General features: G+C 50.6%; 2 protein-coding genes across 2 annotated transcripts in view; both read left to right on the top strand.

Annotated features, from left to right (window-relative positions):
* LOC311355824 (diacylglycerol lipase-beta-like) overlaps positions 1–5235 on the top strand; it is a 10272-nt gene extending 5037 nt beyond the window's left edge. Inside the window, 7 exon segments of the mRNA XM_084475652.1 lie at positions 65–145; positions 724–837; positions 839–852; positions 1781–1849; positions 2344–2416; positions 3220–3476; positions 4857–5235. Coding sequence (XP_084331778.1) covers positions 65–145; positions 724–837; positions 839–852; positions 1781–1849; positions 2344–2416; positions 3220–3476; positions 4857–5058 — 810 coding nt within the window. The 3' untranslated portion in view covers positions 5059–5235.
* A 1493-nt stretch (positions 5236–6728) lies between these two features.
* LOC311355823 (C-Jun-amino-terminal kinase-interacting protein 4-like) overlaps positions 6729–24824 on the top strand; it is a 44191-nt gene continuing 26095 nt past the window's right edge. The window contains exons 1-4 of the mRNA XM_084475651.1: positions 6729–7295; positions 17377–17497; positions 21182–21252; positions 22358–22455. Of these exons, the coding sequence (XP_084331777.1) occupies positions 6996–7295; positions 17377–17497; positions 21182–21252; positions 22358–22455 (590 nt within the window). The 5' untranslated portion in view covers positions 6729–6995. The remainder of the gene's footprint in view (positions 7296–17376; positions 17498–21181; positions 21253–22357; positions 22456–24824) is intronic.

The following is a 24824-nucleotide window of genomic DNA, read 5'->3' as shown; positions in this document are numbered from 1 at the left end:
AAAGGGGGAGAGAGACATAAAGGGAGACTCGTACACTAACGCTGTTTATGTCCGCCCCATGCAGGGCATGTCCCAGGCCGCCCGCTACATCTACAGGAAGCTGGTCAACGACGGCATCCTCAACCAGGCCTTCGCCATCGCCCCGGTAACGCCCGCCACAGAGGATCTGTTAATGTTAACGCTGAGTGAACCGCATCTCATCCGGCCTTTAGTCTTGGCTCATATGGACGGTCTCTCTCCACTGTGGAAGCCTCACTGAGTCACCTCGTACTAAATAACCCTTTACTCTTAGTTATTCGTCTTGGAGCGGTTTGGTTAGTAGTTACTTAAAGTACGTATTGTATGTCGTACGTCCTGGCACTTAAAAATAGTGCTTAGCATTGTGTAGCGTCTTATCCTAGCTATCTCTGTTGTACACGGGGAATGGGTTAACCTGATGGTTAGTGTACACGGGGAATGGGTTTAACCTAGTGATGGTTAGTGCTTGGCACTTGGTTCTATGAACATCCTCACTGTACCCACAGAGATATATTGTTGGTTCTCTTTCTTCTGACAAATGTACTTACTGTAGGTCTCTTTGGAAAAAAAAAAAAGTGTCTGCTAAACGCCCTAGTTGTAGTAGTCGATTTTCAACGTTCTTTTTCCATAGAGGCCGCTTGAGTGTGAGCTGACTCATGTGGCGGGTGATGACGAGTGTTTGGGGCTGTTTCTCTGCGTCTCCAGGAGTACAAACTGGTCATTACCGGCCACAGCCTGCGGCGGGGCACTGCCTCTCTGCTGGCCGTCCTCCTGCGTCAGTCCTTCCCCAACCTGCGGTGCTACGCCTTCTCGCCACCAGGGGGGCCTGCTGAGGTGAACTTTGCACACAGGGTTCACGGAGGGCTGACTTATGCTTATGAAATGTAGAAACTAGGGCTGAACGATTAATCAAATTCAAACCGACATCGCGATGTAATGGAAACGCAATATGTAAACCGCAACGGCTGCAATTAAAAAAGAAAAAGAAAAAAACATACTTGCTGAAGATCAGTATGATTCGTATTTTTTTGTTTTTTACAATTCAATAGTTAAATTAAGATGTTATAATGTCAATTCATGAATTCAATTAATCTCAACACATCAGCCTGGCCTAAAGGAAAGAGCAGTTTATGTTGACTGCTTCCAATGTTGTGTTGGTCGTACTACAGAATGATTTATTGCTTGTTTAGTGAATAATACTGAACATTAGAAAAAAAGAAAAATAATCGCATTCTAAATCGCAATCGCCATTTTGGTTGAAATAATCGCAATTTGAATATTTCCCCAAATCGTTCAGCCCTAGAAGAAACCTTTTCCTAGAGGAACGGACGTGTCTCCGGAACTTTAAACCAGTTTGTTTCTGAGCCTCGCAGAAGGCTCAGCGTGGGGAGAGGTGGGTCATGTTATAATACTCTAATGATAGATAGATAGTCCTTTATTAATCCCCCTTAGGAGAAATTCACAAGTGACCAGCAGTACAGTGGGAAAAGAGTGCGAAAAGAGTATATATACAAATAAAATGTAACAATTTGAAATAAAATATAATAAAAAAACTAGTAGAATAAAGATAAAACATACTATATACATGTAACTGTCCGTTTGTAGGTGACTTGTGCATTTAAAATAAATATGACTATAAGTATAAATGCGCCAATGTGCAGAGGTTCCTGAGGTAATGAAAATGAAATAAATAAATAACAAGGTTTAAATATCACACATCAGAGGTAACTGTCCCCACTGCCTCTTTCTGTTTCCTCTGCAGTAAAGCCCTGGCAGATTATTCAAAGGACTTTGTGGTTTCTGTGTGCTGGGGAAGGGACCTGGTGCCCAGGTGAGCAGGAGTGGGCATACCCCCCACGTGTGTGTGTGTGTGCGCGGTAGGCCTGGGCAATAAAAACAATAAATGATCGTATCGTGATAGACTTTTGATCAGTATCAATATAAAACATGACCGGACCACTGAATCTAGCAGCTGGGTTTGTTACACAAACACGGTTCCGTACTTCTTTACAATAGTGAGTGTTTTTCATTGTTGTGTCGACATTGGAGTATTTATCAATGAAGAACAGTGGAAGGTCGTATGAAGTGTTAAACAGAAGTGTTTAAATCCAGCGTGGTGATTCCTAGTCTTTTTAGGTCATTAAAATGATGAATGAATAGTTATCTTTATCGATCAATATGATATAGGCATATCATGATATGTCGTTCAGCCATATCGCCCAGGTGTGTGTGTGTGTGTGTGTGTGTGTGTGTGTGTGTGTGTGTGTGTGTGTGTGTGTGTGTGGAGATATAGTCCATCCTTTTCATTCCATGTCTTGGAAACAGACTCAGCATCCCTAACATGGAGGACTTGAAGAGGAGGATCCTCAAAATGGTGTCAAACTGCAACAAGCCAAAGGTGAGGCCTCTTCGTATCCCCGTAGCAACACACGTCCACCATGAAACTATCACTAAATTCATTTAATTTTTTTTTAAAGTTTTTTTCTAATAGTATATTCATGCAAAAGTTTAGGAAAAAGGATTTAGAAATGTAAAACATATGTATGGAATTGAAATATAGCCAGTTGAAGTTCAACAACGGGTGATTATTATCCAAATCAAAACGGGAGTTTAATAATAATAATAAATATAATAATAATAATAATAATAGTTATTTAATCCCAATAAACAAAACCATACGCTGTACTGCAGTCCTATCAGCTGACTGTGTGTGTGTGTGTGTGTGTGTGTGTGTGTGTGTGTGTGTGTGTGTGTGTGTGTGTGTGTGTGTGTGTGTGTGTGTGTGTTGTGGTGTGCGCGCCTGTGTGTGTGTGTTCCTGTGTGTTGTGGTGTGCGCGCCTGTGTGTGTGCGTGTGTGTCTGTGTTCCTGTGTGTTGTGGTGTGCGTGCCTGTGTGTGTGTGTGTGTGTGTTCCTGTGTGTTGTGGTGTGCGCGCCTGTGTGTGTGTGTGTGTGTGTGTGTGTTCCTGTGTGTGTGTGCGTGCGTGTGTGTGTGTGTGTGTGTGTGTGTGTTCCTGTGTGTTGTGGTGTGTGCGTGCGTGTGTGTGTTCCTGTTTTGTGGTGTGCGCACCTGTGTGTGTGTGTGTGTGTTCCTGTGTATTGTGATGTGCGCGCCTGTGTGTGTGTTCCTGTGTGTTGTGGTGTGCGCGCCTGTGTGTGTGTGTCTGTGTGTGCGCGCACCGCCTCCCCCCCCCCCCCACCAGTACCGCATCCTGCTGCGGGGCTGCTGGTACGAGGTGTTCGGCGGGGAGCCCGACGACTCGCCCACGGAGCTGGAGCACCAGCGGCTGGAGGAGGAGCTCAGCCAGCCCCTCCTGGGGGAGGAGTCGCTGCTGGTCCGCCACTCCTCGTCCTACCAGAGCCTGGCCTCCGACGACTCCCCCGCCCACGCCGCCACCCACCTGCCCCTCTTCCTGCCCGGCCGCGTGCTGCACCTGACGGAGGACGGGCCCTCCCGCAGGTGGCCGAAAAGCCTGGGGCTGGAGTAGATACCTAGAGGGCTGATCGTGGTCCCCAACGTTCATGCGGCGATGCAGTGCCCCCCCCCCCCCCCTGTTTTGGTTCAGTGTCAGGTTACAGTTTTCGGGAGGCTCACGTCGGGCCCCTCGCGGTGGACGCAAGGAGGGTCCGCAAGGACGTAAAGGGGGGGGGGGTCGGTAACCCCCTTGCGTTGCGTCAACGTGGGACCATGATCAGCCCTTTACCCCCACAGGGAGCCCATAACCAACGATCAGACATTACAACATTAACCACGCTCCCTCTTCCTCTCCTCTCCTCCTTCTCCCTCCTGTTTCCTTGTCTTCCTCCCCTCCTCCTCCTCCTTCTCCCTCCCTCCTCCTCCTCCTTCTCCCTCCCTCCTCCTCCTCCTCCTCTCATCTTGCCTCCTCTCCCCCTCTCCTCCCTCTCCCCCTCTCCCTTCCCCCTCTCTCCTCCTCCCCCCTCTCCCCCCTCTCCTCCTCCTCCTCTCCTCCCTCTCCCCCTCTCCCTTCCCCCTCTCTCCTCCTCCCCCCTCTCCCCCCTCTCCTCCTCCTCCCTCTCCCCCTCTCCCTTCCCCCTCTCCCCTCCCTCTGTCCTCCTCCCCCTGCCCCCCCCTCCTCCTCCTCCTCCTTCCCCCTCTCTTCCTCCTCCCCCCTCTCCCCCCTGCCCCCCCCTCCTCCTCCTTCCCCCTCCCACTCTCCTCCTCCTCCCTCTCCCCCTCTCCTCCTCCTCCCTCTCCCCCTCTCCCTTCCCCCTCTCTCCTCCTCCCCCCTGCCCCCCCCCTCCTCCTCCTTCCTCCTCCCCCCTCTCCCCCCTGCCCCCCCCTCCTCCTCTCCCCCTGCCCCCCCTCCTCCTCCTCCTTCCTCCTCCTTCCTCCTCCCCCCTCTCCCCCCTGCCCCCCCTCCTCCTCCTTCCTCCTCCCCCCCTCCTCCTCCTCCTCCCCCTCCTCCTCCTTCCTCCTCCCCCCTCTCCCCCCTGCCCCCCCCTCCTCCTCCTCCTCCTCCCCCCTCTCCCCCCTCTCCTCCTCCTCCCTCTCCCCCTCTCCCTTCCCCCTCTCCCCTCCCTCTGTCCTCCTCCCCCTCTCTCCTCCTTCCCTCTCCCCCTCTCCCTTCCCCCTCTCCCCTCTCCCTTACCCCTCTCCCCCTCTCCCTTCCCCCTCTCCCCTCCCTCCTCCTCCTCCTCCTCCTTCCCCCTCCTCCTCCTCCTCCTCCTCCTCCTCCTCCTCCTTCCTCCTCTCCTCCTCCTCCTCCTCCTCCTCCTCCTCCTCCTTCCTCCTCTCCTCCTCCCCCCCTCCTCCTCCTCCCCCCTCTCCCCCCTGCCCCCCCCCCCTCCTCCCCCTCCTCCCCCCCCTCCCCCTCCCCAGGTCCTGTTTCTCCCAGGTGCGATACCGGGCCGAGTGGTCCAGCGAGGCGGCGTTCCGCAGCGTCCTCATCAGCCCGCGGATGATCGCCGACCACATGCCGGACGCCGTGCTCCGGGCGCTGCGCGGCCTCACCGCCGACCGGCCCTTCTCCCTCTGCCCGTCCTCCTCGTCGCTAGGCAACAACCACCCCACCGTCATCTGAACCCCCAACCGCCCCCCCTCGCGCCACGCCACGCCATCCTGATCGAGACCCCCCCATGGTTTTGTCTCTGGTTTACTTTGGGGTCAGATAAACTCTTCCTGGGGTCTCTGGCCCCCGCCCCCTGGCTCCGCCCCCCCCCCCCCCACCCCCCCCCCATGCCCCGCCCATTCCTGTGTCCTCTCATGATGGGGCCCCTGCGTCAGGGGGGGGGGGGGGTGGGGGGGGGGGGTGGGCACTCCTGTTATTTACAGATCCGGCCCCAGGTTTTCCTTCCCTTCCCCCCCCCCCAGAGTGAGAGCGAGAGGGATTTGAACTCTGCTCTCCGTGTTCCGGGGACATGAGGGGTGTGGTTGCGTGGACGTGCGGCGGGAGTGAGTCTGAACCTGTCGCCTGATTTCTGGGCAAACCTGATTTTTTTTCCCCCGAGGGCGAGTCTGACGGAGCGCTGATTTTACTTTCCCTGAACTCTCTGAAGTTTGACTTGCACTTTTTTAGTTGTTTTTTTTTTCCATTTAAAAATGTTATTTTAATGTATTCATGATTCAACAGGCCTATTCTGAGCGGGAGAGGAAAAAAAAAGAATACTTTGCCACGTTGGGCGTCGATTGACTGTGCGCTGTGCTCAGCAGCGTTAGCTTAGCCGTTGCAGTTTAACTGCACTTTTTAAGTGTTATCACTTTAATTTTAATGTTTGCGTGTGTGAGTGCCGTAGCGTTGGTAGAGATTCCGGCCCGTCGCTCGCTGGCACCTCCACCACACCGTGCCACCACCACCACCACCACCACCACCGCCACGTCTCTCCGCTGCCTGGTGGACCTCCACCACGGCCACGCAGAGCCCTGGGAGATGAGGGGGGGGAGGAGGGGAGCTCGCCAACGCGTGGACGACTTGTGTTCCTCGGTTCCTGTGGTTTTGTCTCGTGTTTGAATGTCGTTAACTAAACATCAGGGTGCTTTAGTGCCTATGCATCGCAGAGAAATAAAACAGAGTAATTGCTCCAATATTTAATAAGCCTGACTGGCAGGTTTACATTTCGGTGTAGGTTTACAACGGAGCATGCAATGCACACAACTTCTTTTTTTTTTTTGTTGCTTAAAACAGTGGATGTAAAATAGTAATATGATATAGTGTACTTGTGGAAGGCTGTGGACATTTTTATCAATTGCTTTAATCTCGGACTCATGAGATGTATGCACACGTTTTCAGATCTGAGGGGATGTGCAAATAAATAAACATCATCACACATGTTTCAGCCTCGATGTATTTTTGTACAGTAAAAACTCGCAAAACTAAAATATAAAATATAATACTAAAAGTGAATTGTTCGGGCGGTTATTCCCGTATCACGTGTGTTATTCAAAGTTAACATAACCCAGAGCCGGGGTTAGAGACCAGGTTAGCGGGGGCCCCCTAGCAGCTCGGGGCTCCAAGCATTTGCCTGCCTTGCCTGTTGGCAAGCTGCGCCTCTGCCCATGGCGCACGAAACCGATCACCGTGGATTAGCTCAGTCCGTCCCTCCCAGGCCCAGCGCTGGGACTGTGGGGACTGTGGGGAGGAGGAGGGCCTCTGACGTCAGAGGCCAGCCCATCGACAGGAGGTCCGCCGTGACGTCAGAGGACAGCCCATCAACAGGAGCTCCAGCGGAGTCGCAGCAACAGGGAGAAGAGAAGCCAACTTAAGACTTTCCAGTTCCGCCAGCGCGCCCAGACCAGCCTGCCCAGGCGGCGCCCCCACGCCCGTCCCCCAGTACGCACCGGGATACAAGCGGTCCTGAAACACAGCGCGTCTTTCTCAACACATGTTGCTGAACTTATATCCCAGGGAGATCGCTGAGTTGTCCCTAAAGTAGCTCAGAGGAGGGGGGGGGGTGGTGGTGAGAAGCCGAAGAGCTTCGGCTAACCCGTTAGCTGGGTCCTAACTGACTGGGAGCGAAGGAAATGGAGCTGGACGACGTGGTGCTGTATCAGGACGACTCGGGCGCCTCGGACATGATGTCCGAGCGCGTCTCGGGTCTGGCCAGCTCCATCTACCAGGAGTTCGAGCGGCTGATCGGCCGCTACGACGAGGACGTGGTGAAGCAGCTCATGCCGCTGGTGGTGGCCGTGCTGGAGAACTTGGACTCGGTGTTCTCCGTCAACCAGGAGCACGAAGTGGAGCTGGAGCTGCTGAAGGAGGACAACGAGCAGCTGGTGACCCAGTACGAGCGAGAGAAAGCCCTTCGGAAGCACACCGAGGAGGTAAAGTCCACCGCGGATCCCGTGTTGTTGTGTGTGTGTGTCGGTCGTCCAGGAGTCGCTGGACACGGAACATGAGTCCCTCCTGCAGGCCACTGACAGTCTGGTGCTGTTGCTCCAGCTCTGTACTGAGGCTGCTCGAATGGGTTCTTTGGGTCTTTGCATAGTTTTTAACAATCTATTCCCTGTTTGACAGTGGGCTTTGGTTAGTGTGAGTATGCATGCAAATCAACGGGTGGTCTCTACTGTTGGCACTGGTTGCTGAGTGCAGCATCTGTGCACTACAGTCTGATGGACATCTGCAATGGGGTGCCCGACTCGTTTTGATAGTCAAACTAAACCTTTTGCGTATTCACAATGAACACCTGCATTTCGAAATGCGTCCCGTGTTTTTGCATTTACTGCAGCCTAGTCCGTTCCCACTGTTGGTAAACTATGCCAATTAGGTTAATCGTTTAATGCTCATGGTATTCCTATTTTGTGATGCTGATGGTTAAGATTAATTCATTTTCACATGTATGTCTTAATGCCCTGTTTTCGTTTTCGTTTAGTCCATATTATAAGCATATTTATAATAATGAGCGTAATCCTTGCTTGTATAAATATACTGTCTATATGCAGTTAATATACAGTTGTACGTTTAGTCTTCTACTATAGAGACTATAGAGTTCCACCTTCGCTTAACTTTGCCTTCTTGGGCACATTCACTGTATTCACTGTTCACACACCAGTCAAACAGCAATCAAGAATTGTAGGAACATCCACTGGGGTGTCACTGGTCAGAGCAGAGAGTCCGCTGTGGTGTCGCTGGTCAGGGGGTTCACACACACACTCCTCTTTAGCGATAACCTCATCCTTAGCACGTCTTGCTGCATTACAAAAACAAGCATCAGTCATTCCCTCAAAACGGTCTCTCTGATCCAGCATACGAGTAATGTCGCCAGCGAAGCGTTTGTGTTTCTGCCGACCAGAAAGGGCCCGGCCTCCCAGGCTCCCCCCGCCCGCCGGTGGTTTTAGCGGGGGCCAGGGCAGACGCTAGCTGACAGCGTTACCACAGATAACAGCCCTGCCCTGGCTCTGGACACGGAGGATCCACTGTGGGAAAGGAGGCCCCGAGGTGGAGACACGGGGAAGCGGGTTGTGGGGCGGAACCTCAGGTCGTTAACCCCCCCCGACCGACGCCACCCGCTGACTGGAACGCACACAACGGGGCCAGCAGGCGGCTGGTTAATAATTCACACCGGGGCGTGGGTGAGGGATGCATACGGTGGACTGATGCTTTCACCTCCTCTGACACCTTCTGGAACGGCACCAGGCGGGTGTTTCACAAAGGAAAAACAATTCAGACCTTTTTTTTTGTTTAAATTTAAATGTGTTTTGGAATAGTGTTTGTATCTGCCAGCCACTTATCGTCATCCATCATTTGACATTATAATATATAATATAATAATAGTACAACAATAAGGTTGTACCGTTTTTACGTAGCCGCTGCACAGAAAGTGAAACAAAATGTATTTTTAAAAATTGTGGTGGGGGTTAAAAATAAACCAGAAATACTCTGCGGTGTTGGATCTTGCCGCTCTGTCATCAGGCTTCTGTGATTTCAAAGCGGACAAAGTCGTCTTGGGAGAAACGCATTGTGTGCATCCGCGCTGTGCATTACATGCCAACGTCATGCACACTGACATGCATGTCATGGGGAACCACACCCACGCCAAACCGGCTAACCCCAGACGCAAAGACCCCGGTCAGGGTAGACTCCCTCGGCCCCTTTTAGCTCGGAGCACCGTGAAGCCAGGGCGCATTTGACACACACACACACACACACACACACACACACACACACACACACACACACACACACACACACACACACACACACACACACACACACACACACACACTGGTTCACGGCGCCATACAGTCACACACCGGTTAGTCACGTGATGTACACCCCCCCCCCACCCACCCCCCGCCCTGTTGACAGGGCGGTCCTCATGTGGGATGCTTCTTCCACGCCTGTGGATTCACCTCACAGGGGTCTGGCCTCAGCTGGGTGGACTTAGGCAAGGCGCATGTTACAGGACGGTCTGAGGCTGTGGTGCCTCCTGATTGGCTGCGAGGTTTGTCTCATGACTCATAATGTCTGTATAGTAGGCCAGCTCACTGCTGCGGCCTGCCTGCTGATGTAGCGGTTTGGCCCCGGGGTCATAAGCGTAGAGCGTAGAGAAATAAAAACAAACTAAGATCCTTTTTTTTTTTCCCCCGCATCTAATCTGTAAATCTTTAAATTGATTTAGAAAAAAACTGCCTCAATAGCAGCTCCTGTCGTTAGCGGTGTGTGGTGTAGTGTGTTATAGTAGTGTGGTGTAGTGTGTTATTACTCTGGTTGGTTACGGACACACACCTCGACGACGGCTTGACAACCGCATTGGTCCCGCCCGTGAATTGATTGGCTAATCATTAGTCCCGCCCTTGACTTGATTGGCTAATCGTTAGTCCGCCTGCAGCGCTCATTGGACAATCGTTTTCGTTCAAAAGGGTCCTGGCCCAGGATTCAAGGGTCTGACCCAGGCAGCACAGAGGCCACTTTGGAGGAGACTTTTATATCAAGCATCTTGGAATGAGGGGCCCCCGGGGAATTTAACCTCTAACTCGGGCCCCCAGGAGCACCGCCACACAGACGGTCGCTTCCTCAACCAAACAGGGGGAATACGAGAGAAACGCACAAGTCCACTGTGGTGTCACTGGTCAGAGGGCTGTCCGCTGTGCTGTCACTGGTCAGAGCAGAGAGTCCACTGTGGTCCACAAGTCCACAAGCCCCTCCCTCCCCTACAGGACACCCTGAAAATTCCTGAAAGATACGTCTCGTGAAAAACATTCCTGAAAGATGCGTCTCGTTCGACTCTCTCCGTCCGGCCGACCCGACGGGAGAGGGAGAGGGCGAGGGCGAGGGCGAGGGAGAGAGTGAGGCAAGGGAGAGGGAGAGGGCGAGGGAGAAAGTGAGCAAGGGAGAGGGCGAGGGAGAGAGTGAGGCGAGGGCAAGGGAGAGAGTGAGTGAGCGAGGGAGAGGGCGAGGAAGAGGGCCAGGCAGGAAGTCCTCCGGACAAACAGCCCTTCCCCCTGGAGGAATCCCTCTATGTGGGGTGAAACCCTCCCCTCCCCTCCCACAACAATGTGCCGGGCTGGAGCGGTCCGGAGGCATGACGTCACGCCCCGGGGCTGATGTCAGAGGTTATCTGGGGCTCCACAGCTGACGGGAGGAGCAGCCTTGGCTTCACCTCGACCCTGCCAGCCACCCCCCCCCCCACCCCCTTTTACCCCCCCCCACCCCCTCTTACCCCTCTTACTCACTTATTGTATGTCGTACATCCTGGCACTTAAAAATAGTACTTGGCATTGTGTAGCATCTTATCCTGGCTGTCTCTGTTTGTATGTTGTGAGGAACGGGTTAACCTAGTGATTGTGGTTCCATGAACATCCTCGCTGTACCGACAGCGATATATCGTGTTTCTCATGTTTCTCTTTCTTCTGACAGATGTACTTGTGTGTAATTTGTAAGTCGCTTTGGATAAAAGCGTCTAAGTGCTAAACTCCCCCGAATGTAAATGAGAAGTTTGAGTTCAGCCACGCCAAAGCCGAATTGAAACTCAACAGAGCACAAAACTCTGGGTTTCCTTCGGGGGCTTTTGCTTGTTTTCAGGTGGATTTGTTAGTTAACGTTAACGTGGGCTGGATGTCGCTTCGAGGGCGTTTTCACTCACGGCTGTCAAACACCCACATGGACATTGGTAATATGGCACCGTCACAAATGAAGAGGGACGCACATCAGGAAAACATCAGTAGGTGTGGCTAAGCTGTATTTGCAGTTTGAGATTTTCTACGAGCATTCACGTCGAGACATACAGTCTTTCCAGATGTGTCAAAGTAGGATATTATTAAAACCAGATGCTTCGTGATTTATATACAATTGAAGAGAATGTGTACTATTGGAGCCGTGACCAGCAGTAGAAAACCGTTAACTGCCTGGCCAACCCGTCTTCTTTAACCTACATCGGCTTTCGCTTCGAGCCACAGAGGAGATTATTGTGTGTAATTCATGGGTTATTGCCATTATCAAGATTTTTCTTGGAATCAGTTATTACATACACACACACACACGCACACATGCATACACACACAGGCCACACCACTACAGCTTTGGTCCAATAATTCCCCAGATTTGGCTCCAGTGGCCTTCTGATCTCTGGCTCCTAGGACGCCCACACAGCGCTAAGAACCACAGAACCACAGAGTGTCTCTCACACTCAATGAAGTGCCAATAGAGAGGGAGGGAAATAGAGAGAGCGAGAGAGAGAGTGTGTGTGTGTGAGTAGTGTGAGTGAGTGTGTGTGTGTGGGGGGGGGGGGAGAATGACGACAATGGGAGCATTATTTACCAGTCGAAGGGGAAGAGAGGAGGCAAAAAACACTAGTTGACTGGATCGCTATGATATGCGTGTCCCGGGTCATGTGATAAAGCACAAGGTGTGTGTGTGTGTGTGTGTGTGTGTGTGTGTGTGTGTGTGTGTGTGTGTGTGTGTGTGTGTGTGTGTGTGTGTGTGTGTGTGTGTGTGTGTGTGTGTGTGTGTGTGTGTGTGTTAAACCAGGCCACTCTGTATAGACTGAAGACGAGTCATTTAGATTGAAGCTATGCGTGTTTGGAAAGTCTTTCTGTTCTATGCTCAGACTGTGTTTCCTTTAATCCATCTGATGTCTGACCCACAGACATGGATGAGTTGCTGGTTGAAGTCCTCTGGCAGACTGGCACTGATGTGGAGGGTCTCTTAATTCTGTTTACCAAAATAAACATACAGACTTCTGTCTGTCGCAATGCTAATGCTCTTAGTCGACTTACATCACACACACACACACACACACACACACACACACACACACACACACACACACACACACACACACACACACACACACACACACACACACACACACACACACACCTCCATAAAGTCCATGCTGCACATTGATGGATTCATTTGTTTTGATTAACCAACTTAACACAGTAACGTGTGTGTGTGTGTGTGTGTGTGTGTGTGTGTGTGTGTGTGTGTGTGTGTGTGTGTGTGTGTGTGTGTGTGTGTGTGTGTGTGTGTGTGTGTGTGTGTGTGTGTGTGTGTGTGTGTGTGTGATATTTGTGTAGTGCAGCAGAGCTCTGTGATATTTGAATCCGTCCCGTGAACAAAATCAAACAAGCAGAGGTCCTTTGTGGTTATTTTCAGTGCAGAGAGATGGATATCTAAAAGGTCCCATGACATGCCACAGGGTGTGGCGTGATTAGCCGTTACAAGCCGTCTTGAAAATCCGTCTGTTATGGCATCACAGGTGGGCGTGTCCACCTAGGTGTGTGGCATGTCATGGGACCGTTAACATGCTGTCGACCTTTGACCTAGTCTGCAGCGTCCTCCCGTCCTCCCTCCCTAACGCCTCAGATCTCAGACGTTTGCACCCGGACACCCGATGCTTCCAGATGTTGTCGTTGTTCTCAGTGGGATCCAAGCTTTGGCTCGCTGCTTTAATGTGACCGAGCGCCTCCATCGTCTTCTGCCCTGGTTACCTCAGGTCCTCTGGAGCAACGCGCCCAGCGCCGTCGTAGGTTAAGGTGTAGATGTTGTAGGTTTAGGTGTAGATGTTTAGGTGTAGATGTTGTAGGTTTAGGTGTAGATGTTGTAGGTTTAGGTGCAGATGTTGTAGGTTTAGGTGTAGATGTTTAGCTGTAGATGTTGTAGGTTTAGGTGTAGATGTTTAGGTGTAGATGTTGTAGGTTTAGCTGTAGATGTTGTAGGTTTAGGTGTAGATGTTTAGGTGTAGATGTTGTAGGTTTAGGTGTAGATGTAGTAGGGTTAGGTGTAGATGTTTAGGTGTAGATGTAGGTTTAGCTGTAGATGTTCAGCTGTAGATGTAGTAGGTTTAGGTGTATATGTTTAGCTGTAGCTGTTGTAGGTTTAGGTGTAGATGTTCAGCTGTAGATGTAGTAGGTTTAGGTGTAGATGTTTAGGTGTAGATGTTGTAGGTTTAGGTGTAGATGTAGTAGGTTTAAATGTAGTTGGTTTAGGTGTAGATGTAGTTGGTTTAGGTGTAGATGTTTAGGTGTAGATGTTGTAGATTTAGCTGTAGATGTTAGATGTTGTAGGTTTAGGTGTAGATGTTGTAGGTTTAGGTGTAGATGTTGTAGGTTTAGGTGTAGATGTTAGATGTTGTAGGTTTAGGTGTAGATGTTAGATGTTGTAGGTTTAGGTGTATATGTTTAGCTGTAGATGTTGTAGGTTTAGGTGTACATGTTTAGGTGTAGATGTTGTAGGTTTAGGTGTAGATGTTTAGGTGTAGATGTTCCAGGGTTGGCCCCTCGAAGTGTTCGGTGTGATCAGCACCACACCAGTCCTGTGATGTCTGCCGAAATAATGGAGCCGTTGTCTCTCTGTGAGGACCTGAGGGAGGGCAGGGGGGGGGTCGGTCACCTGAGCTCACAGCTGACCTGCCATCCCTGGCCTGTAGGCCCGACGCCTGCGACTCTACGGTCCCCGTGACTTAACCCCGCGGAGGACAGAAACCACCGTTTATTCATCCTGTTCTTGGTCGCTGTGTGGATGAACACATTCAGGCTCTCTGCGTTACTGTAGTCTGTTGGCTATACTGAGGTGAACAGACGCCACTCCGGACATGTTTACGGTCAACCCGGGCACATGGCACTGCAGCATAGCACTCATGCAATCAACAAGGTGCAGCTCAGGATAGGTAGGTTCTTGTGGACCGCAATAGCACTACTGCCCCCAGCGGTCGGATGTCAGTATAGCACTCTCCAACAGTCACGATGGAGTAGGGCTGCTAGATTATGGAAAAAAATCATAACCTGAGAGCCTGAGAAATGTAGTGGCGTCGGTCATCTGTCTTGGGGTCAATAACACAGCTGTTTACTGGTGAATGCAGTGGTTGGATGCAACAAAAGTTCGGTCCCCATTCTAGGTCAATGGTTTTGATATACAGTATTTCTCATAATGTAATTTCTTTCTTTGTTTGGTTAGAATCTTAGTGGCTAGTTTCTCTCCATTGATTTAGCTGACAGTTTAATTTAATTTAAGAGTTATGGGAGGACTAAAGGATTTTATTAAATTAATTTTGGTTACTGCGGGCGGCCATTTAATTTGTGTCCTCTGGGCTGAATACTAATACGATTTTGTTTTCCGCTGCTGTTTGCAGAGAATCTCATAACGTGACATCTTTTATCCAAAGCGACAAAGCGACAAAAAAACCAGATATATCGCCGTCAGTACAGTAAGGATTTTCATAGAACCAAGTGCCAATCACTAACAATCACTAGGTTAACCCATTCCCCCGTACACAACAGAGATAGCTAGGATAAGATGCCACACATTGCTAAGCACTATTTTCAAGTGCCAGGACGTACGACATATAATAAGTATACAGTACATAGGCAAGGCAAGGTAACTTTATTCATATAGAACTTTTCATACACAAGGCAGACTCAAAGTGCTTCACATATAAACATTGTCATACAATAAAAGAAAATAATAGATTAGTAAAATAGATAGAAAATAAAGGCTAAAGTAAAAAAAAAAAGCATAGTGGTACTGACCAGCAGTACCACTCCAGTACGCAGTCAATAATGCGTCGTAAAAAAAAAAAAAAAAAAGGCGACGGAAACAAACGTTTGTTTCGAGGACATGCCCTCAAACGCCACCGCACGAGACGGGGCGCTACTGAAGATCAGCCCCGGTGCCCCACGGCGTTGAACCAACCACCCTCTGACCCGGAGGTGGACCACGCGGCTGCTCCGTGAAGGAGACCTTTCTTCAGCGGCCGCCTGCCGAAGAGCCCCTCGAGCAAAGCGTCAACTCCTAAAAAACAACGACGTCTCTCTGCTGGGGCCTCTGAAGCCTCCTCCTCTCGTGGTCCCCGGGCCGTTCATGTGTGCTCATGTTTGGTTGTTGTTGTTTTGAATGAATATCTTTGTTCATGTCATGTCCCCGGGCCTTCTGCTCTTTATAGCAACGGGTTCAAGAACCTTAAAATTAGGCCAGGGCAATAAATCAATAAATGATCGTATTGTGATAGACTTTTGATCAATATCAATATAAAACATGTTCAACGTATATCGATAAGAGACTGGACCACCGACTCCAGCAGCTGGGTTTGTTACACAAACACGGTTCCGTACTTCTTTACAATGTTTGAGTGTTTTTCATTGTTGTGTCGACATTGGAGTATAAACAGAAGTGTTTAAATCCAGCATGGTAATTCCTAGTCTTTTTAGGTCATTAAAATGGTCAATAGTTATCGATATCGATCAATATGATCAAGTTATATCGTGATATGTCTTTCAGCCATATGGCCCAGGCCTACTTAAACACACTGGCCCCAAGACAATCTTAACTGGCCCTCACTCAAGTTCTTATTACATAACCATGTCTTCTATCACTCGACATGTTTAATATTGTGGTCAACCCAACACTCAGGAAGGGAAGCGTTGAGTTTTTTTGTGTATTATTTGTGCCGAGTGGAGACACTAGAAGTTACAACAACACACTTCACTGCTGAATGAAGGAGGTCTGCTGGGGTCAGACGCACAACAGACACTGACTGGAACACACACACACACACACACACACACACACACACACACACACACACACACACACACACACACACACACACACACACACACACACACACACACACACTTCCATAAGGTACATGACAGAGCAGTGCAGTGAATGCAGCGTTGACGACAGCTGCTGCAGAGGGGCAGCGGCCTCTGGAACAAACCATCCCCTCAGCGACCACTGGGCTGCACCACATGTCTGTCTACAATTGTTCTTTGTGAAACCCCCCAGAACACATGGGACCCACACTGAGAGAATGAGAGACTGACTGTCTAGCACACTAGGATAGAAACTACCGTATGTCTCCTTCAATGGTGGGGGTGAGGTTTCTGTTGGCTGGCCTGAGTTAACTGTGTGTGTGTGTGTGTGTGTGTGTGTGTGTGTGTGTGTGTGTGTGTGTGTGTGTGTGTGTGTGTGTGTGTGTGTGTGTGTGTGTGTGTGTGTGTGTGTGTGTGTGTGTGTGTGTGTGTGTGTGTGTGACCTTTTAGAGAGTTGCTAATGAAGTCATTGTCCTAACTCATTTTCCACACACACTCTTTTCCAACATGAGACACACACACACACACACACACACACACACACCGAGAGGCGAGCGCTGGCCACCTGTTGACTGTGCCGCGGTATTGAATGACACCCACAATAGAGGGGGGGGGGGGAGACAAAAATGCTGCACCTTTCGGTGTCGGGGTGATGAGCAGAACCGTCTCTCACACACACACCGTGTTCATTAATTCTCTCGTACACCGCCTCAGTCCGTCAGTCTGTTGACGCTTCCCCCCCCCCCCCCGAGGAGGGCGCCCAGGGTCAGAGAGGTGGGACTGACGATAGAAAGAGGAAGTGACCTCTTTTCGTGTCGCACAGGTGTGTCACATTCTCCCCTCTCGTTGTCGCGCTGTAAATCATCCCCAGCTGAGTTCACGCGGGTACGCACGACAGACGCAGGCTAGAGTTCTTCTTCTTCTTCTTCTTCTTCTTCTTCTTCTTCTTCTTCTTCTTCTTCTTCTTCTTCTTCTTCTTCTTCTTCTTCTTCTTCTTCTTCTTCTTCTTCTTCTTCTTCTTCTTCTTCTTCTTCTTCTTCTTCTTCTTCTTCTTCTTCTTCTTCTTCTTCTTCTTCTTCTTCTTCTTCTTCTTCTTCTTCTTCTTCTTCTTCTTCTTCTTCTTCTTCTTCTTCTTCTTCTTCTTCTTCTTCTTCTTCTTCTTCTTCTTCTTCTTCTTCTTCTTCTTCTTCTTCTTCTTCTTCTTCTTCTTCTTCTTCTTCTTCTTCTTCTTCTTCTTCTTCTTCTCCTCCTCCTCCTCCTCCTCCTCCTCCTCCTCCTCCTCCTCCTCCTCCAGAGGTACATTGCCCTGGAGGACTCAGACAGAGGGTTTAATGCCTGCTCTCTCTCTCTCTCTCCTCCTCCCCTCCAGAGGTACATTGCCCTGGAGGACTCCCAGGACGGGGAGAAGAAGGAGCTCCAGAGCCGCCTGGTGCTGCTGGAGTCTCACTCCCGGCAGATGGACCTGAAGGCCCGGAACTACGCAGACCAGAGTGAGTCCGTCACACCCCCGACGCAGCCTACACACTGTCACTCACTGTGTGTCTTGTGAGTGACCTTGTCACTCACAAGGTCGATTGAGAGTTCTTTTTTATTTTTTTTGCATTAAACCGTTATTTAACCAGGTCATAGTCTCACTGAGATCAAAATCTCTTTTTCAGGAGAGACCTGGCACATAATGCAGCATAAAGCGTACCATTCGTAGTGTTGATCAGCAGAGAAATAGTCCGCCAAATACGTTGACGTCGCTTAGCAACCGAACCCGCTGGGGTTGATAAGTTACCGGACGACTTGCGGAGTGATACGAAAGACGTGAAAAAAAATCCACTTTCCTTGACAGCGGTCATTACATGCTTAGCAACGGTCAATTAGATAGATAGATGATAGATACTTTTATTGATCTCCAAGGGGAAATTAAAAAAAAAAAAAAAGCTCACCACCGGAAGTCGGGAAGGCCCATGCAAGTGAACGGAGCGTTCCACAGCGTTGGGAAGAGCCGTGTGATAAAGTGATATAGTCGGCGGTGTGTCTCCAAAACCAAGACAGTTGGAAGACAACCTGCACCCTCCCAAACCTGACCAGCGAGACGGGATGAGCTCGTAGCACTGCCTGTGTTGGCAGGCCTTACGCCCCCAGGCCTGATCAGTGCCTCCGTCTCCCTCTCTCCCCTCCGAGGCTGATGTGGTTTACCGTCCTGACAGCCGTGACACCTGGACGTCACGCACAAGCCCAGGTCCCCATCTCCTCCCACCACACTTAGACCGGAACGCGTCAGGGTCCGGCCGGTGGGGAGGGGCTGGTGGGACAGATACCTGAGAGAGAGAGAGAGAGAGAGAGACCCCAGAACGAGGTCTCACTCTAGAGCGACGTGTGGAGCGATAACGTTAACTCTGACGGGCCGTGGGTTCTTGATACGAGGACTATAATACTTGACTAATAACCGTAATATTGTGGATTATATGAGCACGTCTTTCTGAACACGGCAGGCAGGCGGGGGAGCTGGAGTGAGTTGAAGAGTCCCTCCGGGGGGTAATGTGTGATCCTTTTACAGAGTCTTAACCGCCGTACCCACATGATGTGAGTGTGACTGCACAGCTCACGGCCGCCACTGACTGCCTGGTTTGTCTCAACGAGCCGAGCGAAACACACACACAGAGCTCCATAGAAAACGTCGACTTTCTCAGCGATAGTCCGTTTCTTTTACTTTCTTTCTTACTCTCTGCGTTGCGTCGTTTCCTCATTCGCTCTGGGTTTTTTGTGAAATGTTTTTTTTTTTAAATAGTGTTTTTGCAGAAGTGGCGCACATGTGTGACAGCTCAGGGGTGACCGTGGTGCTGTGGGTGGCGGAGAACCACGAACGTCACAGCGCAAATCTCAACGTTCACTCAAAAACGTGGCTCGTAATAGCCTGGTTATGTTCTCTTGTTCTTGGTCACGTTCAACACACATTATATTCACTCTGTCACGTTCAACACACATTATATTCACTCTGTCACGTTCAACACACATTATATTCACTCTGTCACGTTCAACACACATTATATTCACTCTGTCACGTTCAACACACATTATATTCACTCTGTCATGTTCATATTTAACCCACATTATATTCACTCTGTCATGTTCATGTTTAACCCACATTATATTCACTCTGTCATGTTCATGTTTAACCCACATTATATTCACTCTGTCATGTGCATCCTGGCGGCTCTTAGGGAGATAGAGAATGTGTATGTCTGCGTTGTTTTATGTAAATACGGCATAAAGCCTCGTAAGTCGTGGCCTCATCCACGAGTGACTAAGAAGATTAATGGAAAACATGAAAACGAGAGACTGGGTGACAGCTCCAATGCTGACATAAAGTAAGCACTCAGTACTTAATACTTGGTACTTAACTCCTAAGCCCCTCTCCTCGCCGGGTGCCTAAACCAATTAGTTTTACCTATAACCCAGATTCTCAGCAGAAACATGAAACGCGATTATTCATTACATTGAGTCCGAAGTCCGCAGGAGTACAGTGCTTAAATGTGTGTGTTTTAATCGGTGTGTTTTTGACGCCCGCTTTGTGCTCGTGTGTTAAATCCTTTTCTCGTGTCTCGAGTCCTGACACACACGGTTTCTAAAAATGACTTTTCTTCCCCTCCCGTCTTCTTCCACACCTGTTGATATATCCAGGTCAATTGACACGCGTGGTTTAGCCTGAGTTTAGCTTCTGTCACAGTCCAGTATCTGTGACTCCATGTTGACCGACCACTGCAGGTGATGAAGAGTGATGAAGAGTCCACTTTCCTCATGCCTCTAGGCAAGAGTGACCAGACAGAGTTTAGTGCAGGAGAGATGGCGGCTACCTGGATTATTACCTGGTTATTATTTAGGCCTAATTTCTTTGTTTAATTACTTTTTCTTGAGCCATTGTTTGGTTTTAACTGTCGCTCAGTGGTGCGAGGGCCTGTGGCTTGTTTGTTGAGGAGGGCTTTTATTGTAGCACTGAGGACCCCTAGTGGACGTGAACCGGTATTACAGCAGGTGTAAAGGGGCCACAGCGACTCAAATACTAAGGAATTGTTGATTTGATTATCGTTTTAACCTGCCCTTAGAATTATGTTAGATTTCAGCTTATTTCTAAACTTTTCGAATAGACTCTGCGTTGTGTTTTTTTCGTCGTAGTGGTATATCTTGAAGTGGAAGTCAAGGCAGCTTGACAGGTTGGATCAGAGGGTGGAACAGATGGTTTATTCCAGGATGTAATACAGCAAGATTCAGACTTAGGTGGAATAGTCTATAGTGTAGGTGGTGAGGAGCAGTCCTCTGACGTGCTCCTTGGCTGTCCATCCCTCTTCTCACCGAACCAAAGGTTTGGGGCGAGTATTATAATGAAGAAAACGTGAATAACAAAAGAACATAAGCAGTGTCTCCCTTGATAAGGTGGATGGTCCTGGCTATGCCCCAGTCGACCGGGTTGGTTCATCCTCGTTGGGACATAACAAGTGGAGGAATGTTGGAAATAACACCTGGGATCAGTAGGAGAGGCACTGGCCTCTTCATAGACGAAATGTGAAGACAGAGAGACGCTAAAATACACCAACATTGTACAATTATCGTTTGACCATAAATAAAGGAACCGTTTTGTTCTCAATGCTTTCCTCAGAGAAAATTTCATGATGGTCACACCTGCATAATGTATTTCATGCTCGATGGCCACCCACCCTGTACCGTACTCAAGTACGATTGCTCCCCCCCCCCCCACTGTGCCGCTGGCCTGTGCTCACACTAGGCAATCTCACCTGGGCCTGAGTACGGTTGCCTCTTGTACATATAGGTTGCTTATCCGTGCTTGTGCGCGTGTCGGCTCATTAGCGTCTGTACCGTGGCCTGAGCACACCTCTCTGAAGTGCACTGAGGCCACGGAACTGAACTGTACTGGAGTACGGACAGCGTGCTCACACTAGACAAACAATCTAGACTTTATGGGGGCAAACGTACTCGGGCAACGGTACAGACGGCCTAGTGTGAGTGCGCCCTTATTCTATGGTGATTTAATTCCTTTTCAATGTTATGATTTGCTTTCAGTGTATTTAAATTGTTATTTACTATTCTCTGAATCTCTCCCTCTCCCACTCTCTCCCCCTCCCACTCTCTCCCCCTCTCTCTCTCTCTCTCCCCCCTCTCTCTTCCAGTTAACAGACTAGAGGAGAGGGAGGCTGAGTTAAAGAAGGAGTTCAATTCCCTCCACCAGAGACACACCGAGGTATGCTGGGAAGAAACGCCTATTTCTCCACATGTCCCAGAATGTTCTGGAATGTCATTTCCCGCCACGTGAACTATATGTATTCTAGAGTAATTACAAAAATTGAGTTACTTAAATCGGTTCCATTAAATAGAATTGCGTGTTGTTTTAAGTGAATATGATTTTGTTATGTGCTCAATTTGTGTTTATAATATTATCATAATAATAAGTCTTAAATGTATTTAACATCATATAATATTAATTTTTTATATATAATCAATTCATATCTATCTCCTTGTTACATCATGAAATGGTTGCACCACAGATAGAGAATATAACCTCAAACAAGCAAGAAACATCCAAGACTAGAGGCCACGGAGGTCAGTTTAGGACCTGCCCCATGCACACTGGACTGAGCTACACAGCCAATCAGGACGTGCCTGTCACATGCACACTGAGCTACACAGCCAATCAGGACGTGCCTGTCACATGCACACTGGACTGAGCTACACAGCCAATCAGGATGTGCCTGTCCCAGCTGTTCCCAAAACACACACACACACACACACACAGCCAATGCATCAGAGGCTCAAGTGCAGGCCGTAGTGTTAAAATAAACAAGACAACACATTTCCATGTATCCTGTAATCGATACAACAATACAACATTTAACTGGAAGATGAATTCTCCTCTGTACCCCGTAACACACCCACCACATCTGTAACAGCAGTTTACTGCTCACTTCCACACACTGATCCCTGTGTTTAGGAATGTGTTTGGATTGTGTATTAGTTGTGCGACGCCCTGTGTTGTGTGTTTGGATTGTGTATTAGTTGTGCGACACCCCTGTGTTGTGTGTCTGGATTGTGTATTAGTTGTGCGACGCCCCTGTGTTGTGTGTTTGGATTGTGTATTAGTTGTGCGACGCCCCTGTGTTGTGTGTCTGGATTGTGTATTAGTTGTGCGACGCCCCTGTGTTGTGTGTCTGGATTGTGTATTAGTTGTGCGATGCCCCTGTGTTGTGTGTTTGGATTGTGTATTAGTTGTGCGACGCCCCTGTGTTGTGTGTTTGGATTGTGTATTAGTTGTGCGACGCCCCTGTGTTGTGTGTTTGCTGCGCTGACAGATGATCCACAGCTACATGGAGCACCTGGAGCGAACCAAGCACCAGCACGCCACCGCCATGACCCCCGGAGAGCCCTCAGACACCGGGCCCAGAACACGGTGAGACCCCCCCCCCCCCCGACCCTAACCCTGACTTAACCAGAACCAGGTCACCTCCACCCTGACTTAACCAGAACCAGGTCACCTCCACCCTGACTTAACCAGAACCAGGTCACCCCCCACCCTGACCAGAACCAGGTCACCTCCACCCTGACCAGAACCACGTCACCACCACCCTGACCAGAACCACGTCACCACCACCCTGACCAGAACCACGTCACCACCACCCTGACTTAACCAGAACCAGGTCACCCCCACCCTGACCAGAACCACATCACCCCCACCCTGACCAGAACCAGGTCACCACCACCCTGACCCACTCGAACCACGTCACCACCACCCTGACCAGAACCACGTCACCACCACCCTGACCCACCAGAACCACGTCACCACCACCCTGACCAGAACCACGTCACCACCACCCTGACCCACCAGAACCACGTCACCACCACCCTGACCCACCAGAACCACGTCACCACCACCCTGACCCACCAGAACCACGTCACCACCACCCTGACCAGAACCACGTCACCACCACCCAAACCAGTGATAACCCGAGAGAGAGGCTGTGTGTACAGAGAGGCTGTGTGAGTAGCCCAGGTGTGAGTGCTGCTCTTGGCTCGGTTCCTTCCCCTCTTTGGGCAGAAGTCGGTCAGGAGCTGCAGCTCTGAGGTCCTGAGGTCCTGAGTTGTACGAGAAAACCACCAGGATGTGAAACGCCGTCCAGGCCACGTGCTTCTGCCGCGTGGACTTCAGTTGTTTGCGTGACGTGAATGACTCACCAACATGTGGCTATTGTAACGAAACAGCTTCCGATTCCTCTATGCCTTCACGAGCCCCACGAGGGCCCACAGAGAGAGGAGCTCTGAGCTCAGCTCTGCCCTGTGCAGACACTATCCTCTATAGTTTATAGCCTCACAGTCTGGCCCCTGTGGGGGGGGGGGGGGGGCCTTTGTGGGGAGGCTGAAGCCCGGAGCCTCCCCGGCGGCACCCAGCTCTTTGTAACCTCTCCGTTCTCCTCCCTGGCCTCTGACTGGCTGTCAGCTAACTGGCGACCACACGGGCCAACCCACACCTCAGCCCGGGCCTCCCGTATCGCAGCCAATCGGCTCGGCCCGAGCGGGCCTGCCTCAGCATCTGTGAGCGACTGTGTGTGTGTGTGAGAGGGGGAGAGGGAGAGAGAGGGAGGGAGGGAGACAAAGGGAGAAGTAGGGAGGGAGGGAGGGAGGGAGGGGGGGTTCCCGTCAGAGAGCCGGAGAGTTCTAGACCCCACAGTGAAACCAGCGCAGTCACAGCTCCACCGGCCGAGCGGGGGAACACAATTACAGAGCAGCGGGATCACCTTGGCTACCGGGACACGCTACTGTCCCTGAGGGAGGAGGAAGAGGAGGAGGAGGAGGAGGAAGAAGAGGAGGAGTTAGGAGTGAGCGTGCATTGCTCGTGTTTGTGTACCTCTGCTCCTCTGATCCGTGAACCAGCCGCTGGGATTAGTCCTGGTGTGACTGCTGCTGGAGCCGCACTCAGCCGGCATCACTCTCTCTCTCTCTCTCTCTCTCTCTCTCTCTCTCTCTCTCTCTCTGCCTCCCTCCCTCCCACTCTCTCCCACGCTCTCTCTCGGTCTAAATCCGTCTCCCTCGCGTTCTCTCTCTCTCTCTCTTTTCCTGCCGAGCGCTGTTTACCTCCTCGTCCTCAGCCGTCCCTCTCTTTCTCTCTCTCTCTGTCTCTCTCTCTCTCTCTCTCCCTCTCGGCGGACTTCTGACCGGGTCGGGACCGCCGACGTTCCCCACAGCGTTCCCTCGTTCTTCCTCCCCCCTCCTCTCGACCGGGAGCGCCATCAGCATCTCTTGTTTTCCTTCTTCGGGGGGGGGGGGGGTTCTTCTTGGTGTTCGAGTTTTCTGTTTTCTGCAAAACGCTGAGCGCTTCGTCCACAAGAAGAAGCACCGACTCCGGCTCCCGTCGTCGTGACAACCCCCCCGCATCCCTCTTTTTCCTTCCGCGACTCCGACCCCCTTTGGGACCCCCTCCCCCCCCTCCCCCCCCCCCCCCCGGGCCATGCCCTGGGGGTAGGAGGACATGAACCCCGGGTGCATGCTGCTGCTGGTGTTTGGCTTCGTGGGGGGGGGCGGTGGTGGTGAACTCGGCCGTGTTGGTCTCCCTCTCCGTGCTGCTGCTGGTGCACTACTCGGTGTCCACGGGGGGCCTGCCCGCCCTGCCGCCCATGACCCCGGCCCTGCAGGTACCGCCGGCCGTGTGTGTGTGTGTGTGTGTCTGTGTGTGTTGTTGTTGTTGTTGTTCGTTGTTTGATGTGGCCACGTGACGGTTCTTGAGAGCCTGACAGTCGCAGGCGATGCCGTCATCTGGCGTCCGAG

The sequence above is a fragment of the Micromesistius poutassou genome, assembly GCF_964030765.1.
Source record: "Micromesistius poutassou genome assembly, chromosome: 11".
Taxonomy (NCBI): domain Eukaryota; kingdom Metazoa; phylum Chordata; class Actinopteri; order Gadiformes; family Gadidae; genus Micromesistius; species Micromesistius poutassou.
The sequence above is the reverse complement of the archived record's forward strand: the minus strand, read 5'-3'. Positions and strand labels throughout refer to the sequence as shown.